At 44.5% G+C, this 10863-nt stretch overlaps 1 protein-coding gene across 1 annotated transcript; it reads right to left on the bottom strand.

Moving 5' to 3' along the window:
- Window positions 1-40: 40 nt before the first annotated feature.
- LOC136456282 (uncharacterized) lies at window positions 41-3244 on the bottom strand. Its single transcript, XM_066456083.1, has 2 exons — window positions 1501-3244; window positions 41-652 (listed from the first exon to the last, which is right to left on the bottom strand). The coding sequence occupies exon 2, from the start codon at window positions 563-565 to the stop codon at window positions 47-49; it is 519 nt and encodes a 172-aa protein (XP_066312180.1). The 5' UTR covers window positions 566-652; window positions 1501-3244; the 3' UTR covers window positions 41-46.
- Window positions 3245-10863: the final 7619 nt, after the last annotated feature.

The raw sequence follows: 10863 nt of genomic DNA, 5'->3' as shown, positions 1-10863 counted from the left end.
AGACGACATTAGAGCCGGCTCTAGAGTGAGCCAATGGCCGTCTTACTCAGGACAAAGGAGCAGTGTCGCCGTCCTTCTCGGAGTCGCCTCCGCCCCCGACCGCCGCCGAGAAGGACAGCCTGCCAAAACCCCAGAGCCCGACCTGGTACATGTCCACCCACACCTTCTCGGACACGTCCATCCTGGAGCTCACCTTCGCCCTGCTGCCGCCGTCGTCCACGGCCGCGCGAGGCAGGTCGCCCCACAGCTCCTTACTTTGCCGCGGGCCCTGCCCCTGCTCGTCGTCGTCGTCCAGGTCGCGGACGCGCCTCGTCCTCGCCTTCCGCAGCCGCCTCCTGGCGATCCTGGCCACGCACCGCCGGCCCGCCACGTAGGGCGCCTTGACGAGCGCCAGCGTGAGGCAGCTCACCACGGCGCACGGGCAGCAGCATAGCGCCACGCAGCTAGCCACCGCCGACGCGCTGCACGTCCCGCACGTCTGCCTGGTGCACCGCGTCGCCACCTGCTCGTCTTCCTCTTTCTCCGGCAGCACGGGGAACCTGTACGGGCGCGCCGGCGCCGCCATTGCCCACGCACGGCCCGTCCGCCCCCACAAATGCACTAGCGCAACGACGACTCCGGGCGTACGCCGCTGCCGCCAAACCTCTGCTGTCTGTTCATAATCATCAAGAATCCAGGAATTCAGTCATCATTAGCGACCAAATGGTCTTGTGAATATACTAATACCGCAGGATAAGTTTGAGTAAACAGAAAAGTTAAGGCACGCACGCAAAAGCTTGGCTGCTGTCTGCTGATGTATCAGCTCTATCGACAGTTAAGGTGCGCACGTCAGGATCAGGACAGACAGGATTTATGGCAGCCCAACCACGATGCACACGGTGATCAGACGGCTGCGTGCGAACCCTATCGTCGCCTGAGGACGAGGAGCAAACGGATGCCTGACCTTACGACTGTTTTCTTCCGTACGAAATATATGGAAGCGCTTCAGTTCTGGAAAAAGAATTAGTTAGCGTTCAATATAGTCCACTACTCCAACTCCTCTTCCCATATGTAACGGTACGGCAACGGGACAAGTGCAATGGAAACGGTCTTCGAATCTCATTACCAAACTTTGATCCAGTAAATTAAATTTAAAACGTCACACACGGTGGCAACCTCCTCACCTGCTACGAGACTACGACGGTTGGATCGGTTCCGGTCTATAAACATCTAAAAAAAACTTTTTTTTTCCTTTTTTAAAGGAATGACGAGCATTCGTTTTTATTGGTTTTCTTATTTTTGCCTACTATATACTGGTAACTAGTTTCTGAACTGATCGATCCGGAACGACAGCACCGCGGCCTTTCGAATTCGAGGCGGCACGGGTGAATAGAGAACCTTTCTACAGTTTCTAGCTAGCATGCAATCTTCCATGAAAACTCAACGCCATGAATGATATAACATCAATAACAGAACAAGCATGGCCAACGATGCATAGAGAAAAACAGCGCGCGTACGTACCCGGGGTAAGACAGCCGTGGATCAAAAACCTCCTCGCTTCGCCGGACGCGACTGACAGGATCACGCCGAGCGCACGGCGGACGGCGTAGAGGACGATGCCGATCCAGAAACCTGGGAAGGAGCCACCGTGTGACGACGCCGCCGGACAGTCGGCTCACCAAGATTGGCCAAATGGGATGCAGGCAATAGAAATGTCGAATAGTGGGGGCTCCGTGGACGAGAAGACCGAGTGGAAACTGGAGAGATAAACAAGAGTTTTTTTGAATGATCTTGGGAACGGCCCTCTCGCTAACAGTTCCCCATGTTTATAGAGAGAGTGGACTGTTTCGTGTCAATTGAACAACCCTTCCCCTTCTCTCTCTTTTTTCTCCCCCGGTTTGAGGAACTGAACAACAAATTTGTTTTGAGAGACAATACTGTTGCGACAGCATAGACGGGCCGGGCCGTGTAAGAATGCAACTGGCGGTCCTATACAAACAACAAAGCCTCAATCAAGCTCGTACTAAGTTCTGCAGTACCAGCGAGCGAGCCCATCTTGTCTTGCCAGTGCGGCGCTGCAATAGAGGTCGCCTAGAAAGCAACAACGCAAATGGATCTGGAGTCAAGAAAAAGGCTCACCTCCAACCGTCGCCGCGCTTTCCGTACTCCCGCGGCGGCCGATGCGCCCGGCACAGCGCCGCGGCGATCCTCCTCACGGACGCAGCAGCCTCATCGGATCCGGCGCCTCCAACTCATCGCCAACCGCAACGTCACCTCACATTCGCTGCAACGCACGGGCACGGCACACAACGAGGTCGCCGCAACCGTCAGTGGAGGCCAGCACGGGAAAAAGGAAGGTGATATAATTGTATAGATCTAGCGGGTAAAACTGAACTTAGATAAAGAATTTGCTGATGTACCTCATCCAGCGCAGTGTCGTGGTCATAGCGCCGCCGACGAGGTAGCAGCGACGTGGAGGCGCAGTCCAGTGGCGGCGGCGATGGCGCTTCCCGTCGCTCACAGTGCCATCTCGATCGGTCTAGGGTTAGGATGTCAGTGGAGAACATGCGGCTGCAGTGAACCTCGTGTCCCCCCCCACCTTCCTCTTTATAGCGTTGCGCGACGGGGGCCCATCAGCCAGAAGAACGGCCGGGTGCCCCCGATCAGGGCGCAGATCAAGAACCCAATTGGCCGTTGGGCCAACTGATGGAGATCAATCTAATATTCTCTCCCTTGATCTCATCTTATAACTTAAACTTAACTTACTTTATTTTTTCCCCATTCAATCGCAGATCAGTGCATAGAGCGTGCCTCATCATTACAGTCAGCTGCCATTAGATTAAACTGCTACAATGTACCTCTCTGTTTTGAAACAGATTCTCAACTAGGCCCTTATAATCCAGAAATCATAGGCTTTTCCGTAAACCCATGTCGACTGTGTGTTCTCTGAACACACTGGGTGGTTAGCCTTTGGTAAGCGGATCCGCAAGTACTTGCTTGGTACTTATATGCTCAATGCTTTCAAAATGATTCTGGATTTTCTCCTTTACAACATATAATTTAATGTCAATGTGTTTGACAGCACACTTGACCTGTTGTCTTAGGAGTTAACTACTTTAAATGGTTATTGCTATTGACTACTATTGTTAAATCCGGGTACATATTCCCGTAACCACTTTTGACTGTTCCTGAGGCCTCATGACAAGCTATACTATGGTATGCATTATTGATGACACCATAACTGTTTCATTGGAGCTTTTCCCCAATAATACTCCAACTGTGAGTGTTAACAACTACTGTGAATTTCATTACACATCTCGCTAAAACTTAACATTTGTAGCCGCAACTATTTGAGAGTACTTGTTCTTTTTTACTCAGCATGAGGCCTATGATACTTTGCAAAAATTGTAAGACATTCGTAACTCTATTCCAGTGATCTATATCTGGACTGGACTTCTGCCAAAATATCCCGGATACGTAAGCTACGCCAGGGTAAGTTCTTACTTGTACATTCATTAAGCTTCCAACAGCTGAAGCATATGGAACCATGTTTATTTTATTGATCTCATATTGGTTCCTGAAACACTGAAAGTTCCCAAATCTATTACCCTTGACCGTAGGTTTACTCGCATGCATACTTTATTTTTTTAGAATCTTTTCTAAGTATGCCTTTGCGATAGTCCTAATACCCCTTTTCATCTATCTCGGTGAATTTCAATTCCTAGAACCAATGAGGCTTCACCAAGATCATTCACATTAAAACTTGAGGATAAAGACTTCTTCTTCTCCAATGACAGATTAACATTACTACTGGTGAGTAGGATGTCATCTATACACAGGATGTGGAAAAAGAATTTTCTATTCTTGAACTTCGCATAAATGCTATTGTCCTTCTCATTTTCTTTAAACCCAAATTTTTTTATCATTTCATCAACTTCAAATACTACTGTCTAGAGACTTGTTTTAACCTATAAATGAATTTCTATAGGCGGCATCCCATACGTTCTTTTTCTTCCACGACAAAACCTTTGGGTTGTGCCATGTAAACATTTTTCATACAAATCCCCATTGAGGAATGATGTCATTACATCCATCTAATGTAACACTAAATCATAATATGTCAATAACACTATTATGATTCTAAAAGAATCCTTGCATGAGACTGGAGAGAAAACTCTGATCGTAATCTATTCATTCTCTTTGCATAAAGCCTTTTGCTACAAGTCATGCTTTATATCTTTTCACATTCCCTTTGGAGTCACATTTTGTCTTGTAGACCCTTTCACAGCTTACTGTTTTGGCTCTATTAGGAATTTCTTCTAAGTTCCAAACATCGTTGGTATTCATCGAATTCATTTCAACTTCCATAACTTCTTGCCATTCAAACGAGTAAACGCTTCTCATGGCTTCTTCAAATGAGGTGGGATCACCCTCCATTTGAATTTCTTTACTAACATAGACTTCATAGTTATTAGAAAACTAGTTTACTAATTCTTTGACACCTTCTGGAGCCTTAGCTACTGGAATTTTTATGTGGAGCTGTTGTTGCTCTTCATTGCCAAGAGGCAATTGATTCTACATGCTCCTGTATCACAAGATCCTTGTTTGCATTATTCATCTTCTTCGAAGAGCCAACAACAGGTGTTGTATAAGGCATACAACACCAACAGGTATTGAGAAAATTCGTTGTTTTGAATCACTAAAGAGGGCACGTAGTCCCGCTTCTCTTCAAGTCATAGGTCTCTACATACCGTGCTCCCCCAGATCATCCCATCTTTTATAAAGATAGTGTATCTTTAAATTTCTTATTTGGGTTTAATCTGTTAAAACCTTATATGGCGCTTTAAGCACCACCTTAATATCTTTGATGGTGACTACGCTATCTTCCTCTTGGAACTTTTAAAAAAATCTAGGAATTTAGCTATTTCTCTGCTTAGGGGTATCGTTATTATGACCGTTGTACTCCTCCGACGGTCATATTCATCTTAATTAATCTTTATCTCACTCTTAATGAAGAGTATTTTTCTTAATTGATATTACTATTCCTCCCCTCGAAATATGGCATGAACTTTACTGCCATAATTTCGAGAACTATTTAAAAAACAATGAACGAGGAGACACTTATAACTTACTTCATTCACATGATTACGTCATACAAACAAAGTTATTTCTTGATCCGTATAGGAGTACACTTCATTCCACTTCAAGAACTCGACGAGGTCTTTTGTTAACTGTACTTTTACAAGTCACGCTTGCATCTTTTTCTTATCCTTTGATTAGTATTGACTATGATGGTGCCATGGTCAATACTAGGATAGCATAAGAGCTACCCAAACTTCTCTCACTATGCGAGATACAAAAACATATGAGTCATCACAAAAACTTCTCCCGCCATGTAGGATGGACTAGCATAAGTACTGTGCCAAACTTCTCCCCATGCGAGATAAATCTATATACAAACACGCATGCTTAATTCAAACGTTGGTCAAATTAGGCATGCATGTTACTTATTGCAACTCTTATCATAAAACATTCACTTATACTTCATTTTCCAATTAAATCTTTCCGTTGGTTCCAATTTAATCAGAAAATTAGTAAACTAAAAAAACTGTCTTGAAATGGCTTGACTCAAGCCTTTTCATTCACATACCCCAGCATTGCAGCCCATTGGCATGCAGCCGAGTGATCTGGTCGGTTAAAAAATAAAACTTACAAGATACTTCTGCATCAATTCTATATCACCGTTGGGCAGAAAATAGAATTAATGCATAAAACTCATAAATTAATTTGAAAGACATATAACTACTCTTTAAAATTAAATTCTCCCGTTAGTTCGAATTTAATTAGAAGATAATCAACATTATTTCAGAGGAAAAATGATATACACTCTATTAGTTCAGGAGCATTTCTTGGTCCTTATCTACTCTCTAAAAAATTAACTATGTTTGTGTAAAATTTATCATAGATTTAAACTTCAAACTTAAACTCATTATAATATTATTATCATCAACGTTGGACAGAAAATAATAATACCATAATTTAACATAAACAAATCGGATTACTCCTCCAATTAAAATTTTTCCATTATTTCCAATTTAAATTAGAGGATAATAAGCATTAACTTCACAACGAAAACATGAAAAAGTAATTTATCTACTTTTCAGAAGCATTTTACTGTACTCATCTACTCTTTGAAAAAATTATCCCGTTGGTTCAAATTTTGATAGAGATTTAACATCAAAACATGACAAAATTCTTCAAAACTGCTTCTGAAAATCAATAAAACTGAAACAATTTCTTCTGGTCATTTTGGCCCAACCGAGAAAATTCGGCCTGCGGCCCATTTCTTCTGCACGCCCGCGCACGTGGCCCAGCACGCTGCCGCGCTCCCCCGTGGCTAGGCCTAGCCCAAAGAGGCCCGCGGCCAAAATCGCTAGCGCACCCTGTGCTCCCGCGTCCCAGGCCGCAACCTAGGCCTGGGCTGGGAAAGTCCTTCCCCACCTATGCCGCTTTTAGCCCGGTCATGCTCCCACCATCGATATTCATCCGACGGTCGCTCGCGCTTCTCGCCCAGAACAAAAACCGACGGCCGACGCACCTCCCCCTAACCCTAGTCATTTCTTCTTCTTGCCCTCGGCCATCCTCTTGCTCCACAACACCGGGCACGCGGCCCGCGGCGGTGGCCACAGCGAGGGCTCTCGTCGGCATGGCTCCCTTCCTTCTTGCTTTCTCCTACCTTTTCTCAGTGCCACATAGAGCTACCGACTCGAGAATGGTAGCGCTGTCATGCCATTCGCTGGCGCACGCTCACCCGGTAGCCGGAGGAAGGTGACGGCGCCATTGCGAGGCCTCTCGCTACCATAGAGTGGCTGTGTGGCGGTGTCCAGAGCCCTGGCCCGTGTGGTGGCTCAGCATTTGCTTCCCGTGTGGCACCATTCGGTGGACGACGATGGCGGCTAGCAGGTGAGAAAGGTAGTGAAAGCATCTAGGCCCCTAGTTGGGTTTCAGTGATTAATGACAATACGTTATTACTATGACTAACATATGTTTTGCAGAGGCAATTAAGTTAGGTCACGGTAGTGGAGATCGATTGGGCAATTATGGTTGTCATGCCCCGACGATGGAAAACGTTTCGGTTTTCAAAGCGTGGACGACAAGGTTAAGGATGGACTAGTTCTAAGTGTCGATTGGAGTTGGAGAGACACTTAGAGTAGTTTAGGACTTTGTTTTTCCTTTGGCCATACTATTAAGGGGGTTATGAATGGGTAGCTTGACCTAGGTGAGTCTAGTGAGTTAGGTGTGGTGCACACTTGCTAAATCTAGCACTAGGTAGCTCCTTAACAGCCCTTTGATCCAATGGAGCAAACTTCATTCACATATGATCGAGAGTTAGAAGTGAATGGAGGATCAAATACTGACCGGATGCTGGCTCCGATGTGACCGAACGCTGGCTCAGGATCCGGTCAGTCTGTTTGACCAAGGTGAAAGCATCTGGAAGTAACCGGACGCTGAGAGGTCAAGTGACCGGATGCTGAGGGCCAGCGTCCGGTCGACTCCAGTAAGGTCCCAGAGAGGGAGAATCCTGATCGGACACGTTCGGTCAATGCTGATCGGATGCTAATCAGGTTCTAGCTACTGGCCGGACGCTACTCAGCAAGTGACCGGACGCTGGGCGTCCAGTGTCCGGTCGACATCAGTAAGGGGAAAACGTGGCTTCCCAAAACCTCCCCTATTGGGCATCTTGATCCTTTCAATTGGTATCAGAGCCTCGTGCCCACGTATTTAGGCTTAACTGGCTAGAGCAAGATGTCTCACGGGAATGAACCTCCTCCTATCTTTGAGGGATATGATTTTCCTTATTGGAAAATTCGTATGGAGGTGTATCTAGAAGCTCTAGATGTTGGTATTCTTAGAGCCGCCTCACATGGCTTCCCGAAACCTCGGGATGCTACTCACCTACAAGGCGATGAGGTGAACTACGAGAAGTGGAATGCAAAGGCTTAAAACACCATCTTTAGAGGCCTTTGCAAAGATGTGTTTAATCGGGTAAGGAACCACAAAGACGCCCATGCACTATGGTCGGACGTTTGTGCGCTCCATGAGGGAACTAAGAGTGAGCGTGAGGAACGCTATCATCTTGTCATGAAAAAGCTCAACTCTTTTGAAATGCTTCCTAAAGAATGTGCTAATGAGATGTATTCACATTTAAATGTTCTTATAGAGAAAGTCAATGGGCTTGGACTCACTCAAATGCAACCATCCGATGTTGTAAGAAAGATTTTGAGTGTCCTCCCTATTGATAAATATGGGCATATTATGACCGTGCTTCATCAAGGTGATCTTTTCACCGCTACACCGACATAAATCTTGGGAAAGATCAATGCTCATGAGATGTACATGCACATCACGCCACAAGATGGCTCATCCTTTATCAAGAAGAAAGATAAGGACTTAGCATTCAAAGCTAGCCAAGAGAAGGGTAAAGCAAGACTTGAGTATGAGAGCTCAAGTGATGATGAAGTTGATAATGAAAGTCTTGCTCTCATGGTGAAAAAGACCGCCAAGATGCTAAAGAAGCTCAATAAAAGTGGCATCAAGTTTGATGGCAAGAAGAAGTTCTTCACTAGCTCTAGAAGGAAGCCAATCTCCTAGATGGATTGCTTCAATTGTGGAGAACTTGGTCATCTAGCACATCAATGCACTAAGCCCAAGAAAGACAAGTTCAAGAACAAATACAAGGGCAAGAAAGATGACTCAAGCAATGAAGAAGAAGAGAAGAAGAAGAACAAGCCATACAAGAAGAGAGATGGCAAGAAGAAGGACTTCCACAAAAAGAAGAGTGGAAAGGCATAAATTGTCGGTGATTGGCTCACGGACATTGATTCATCTAGTGCCTCATCCGATGATGATAGTGACAACGAGAAGGTGGCCGCAATTGTTATCAACTCTTCATCATCTTCATCACCACCACCGCCATCATCCTCTATACACCTATGCCTTATGGCCAAGGGTGACCGCAAGGTATCTAACAATGATGATAGTAGTGATGATGAGCATGCTAGTGATGATGATAGCGATAGTGATGATGATGAATATGAATCACCTTCTTATGATGATCTTGCTAGATTACTAAAACAATACACTAAGATCATTATAAAAACTAGAGCTAAAAATGAAAAGCTAGAAGCTAAAAATGATTCTCTTTTAGCCAAATGTGATATAGCGGAAAAGGCTAGTGTTGAGCTTAAAGAAGCAAATGATGTTATATCATCCAAACTCAAGGAGCTCAAATCTTCTAAGAAAGAGCTTAAAGAAAAATATGATAAACTTGAGAGCACACATAATGAGCTCATCACTAGCCACAATAAGCTAAGAGAAGAATATACTACTCTTAAGGTTAATCATGATAATCTTGTTATTGCTCAAGAATTCTTATTCAATGAGCCACATGATGCTACTAACGATGTTGTTAAGATTGATATAGCTACATCATGTGATGACTTGATTATTGAGAGCATTGAGCAAAGTTCTAGTAGTAAGGGCAAGCAAGTGGTTGAAGCCAATGATTATAATGAGTTTGTCAAGCTCAAGAATGACAATGAAAAGCTTAAGAAAGATCATGAAGAACTCAAAACCACCAAGTCTATTGTGCTAGAAACTATTGTTCATGATGATGGTTTGATCCTTGAGAATGAGAAGCTCAAAGATGAGAACAAGAAGCTCAAGGAAGAGAAAAACAATGATGCTCTCAAGGAAGAAAACAAGAAGCTCAAGTTGGAGAAAGAGCATCTTAAGATTGGATTGAGCAAGTTCACTAGAGGCAAGCATCTTCAAAGTGAGCTACTAATGAACACCGTCATGAAGATAGATAGAAGTGGCATTGGGTACTTGGCAAACCAAGAGAAGAAGGCTCAAGCTCAACAACAACATAAGTCCAAGCCAAAGCCAAAGAGATATTTTGAGTGTGGACAAGAAGGCCACTTTGCTCATGAGTACCAAAATCCACCACCACAACCCTTGCCCAAGCATGCTAGACCTTTTGCCTTCAATGCTCACTACATGCTTAGAAAGGATTCTAGTGGAAAGATGAAAGTCATGTTCTTAGGTCATCCCAACAAGAATAGGCCTAAGAAAATTTGGGTTGCAAAGTCACTTGTTGAGAAGGTGAAGGGCCCTCAACAAGTTTGGGTTCCTAAAGCTTGATCTCTTGTGTGTAGGTGAACTACAAGACCGGTAGAAGTCATTGGGTTATTGATAGTGGTTGCACACAACATATGACCGGTGATCCTCGTATGTTCACCTCACTAGATGAAGAAGTAGATGGACAAGAAAGAATCACATTTGGAGATAACTCAAAGGGCAAGGACAAAGGATTGGCAAAGTGGCTATATCAAATGATCATTCCATCTCTAATGTGCTATATGTTGCTTCATTGAGTTTCAACTTGCTATCCGTTGGACAATTGTGTGATCTTGGCTTCCAATGCTTGTTTACCGAGAAGGAGGTTGTTGTATTCAAGAAGGATGATGATCATGTGATATTCAAAGGATTTATATACAACAACCTATGTCAAAAAAAGATGCTCGGCCGTCCACCGAGGGGTATCCCACGATGGTAGATTTGTCGGTGGGGATGCGTGTAATCAAGAACCGGATGGTGACACAAGGCGTAGAGACAACGATTTAGACAGGTTCAGGCCGTCTGATCGATGTAATACCCTATGTCCTGTGTCTTTGGTGTATTGTATTGAATATATGATGTCGAGTAGAGGACCCCTGCCTCTCCTTATATACTCTGGAGGGGCAGGGTTACAAGTAAAGTATCCTATTTGGTACTATACAATGTCTTGCGGAGCACGCCGAGCAGCGCCGTGCACGCCTTGAT

This window comes from Miscanthus floridulus, chromosome 6, assembly GCF_019320115.1.
Source record: "Miscanthus floridulus cultivar M001 chromosome 6, ASM1932011v1, whole genome shotgun sequence".
Lineage (NCBI taxonomy): Eukaryota > Viridiplantae > Streptophyta > Magnoliopsida > Poales > Poaceae > Miscanthus > Miscanthus floridulus.
Note: the sequence above shows the minus strand (reverse complement) of the source record. Positions and strands in the feature narration are given on the sequence as shown.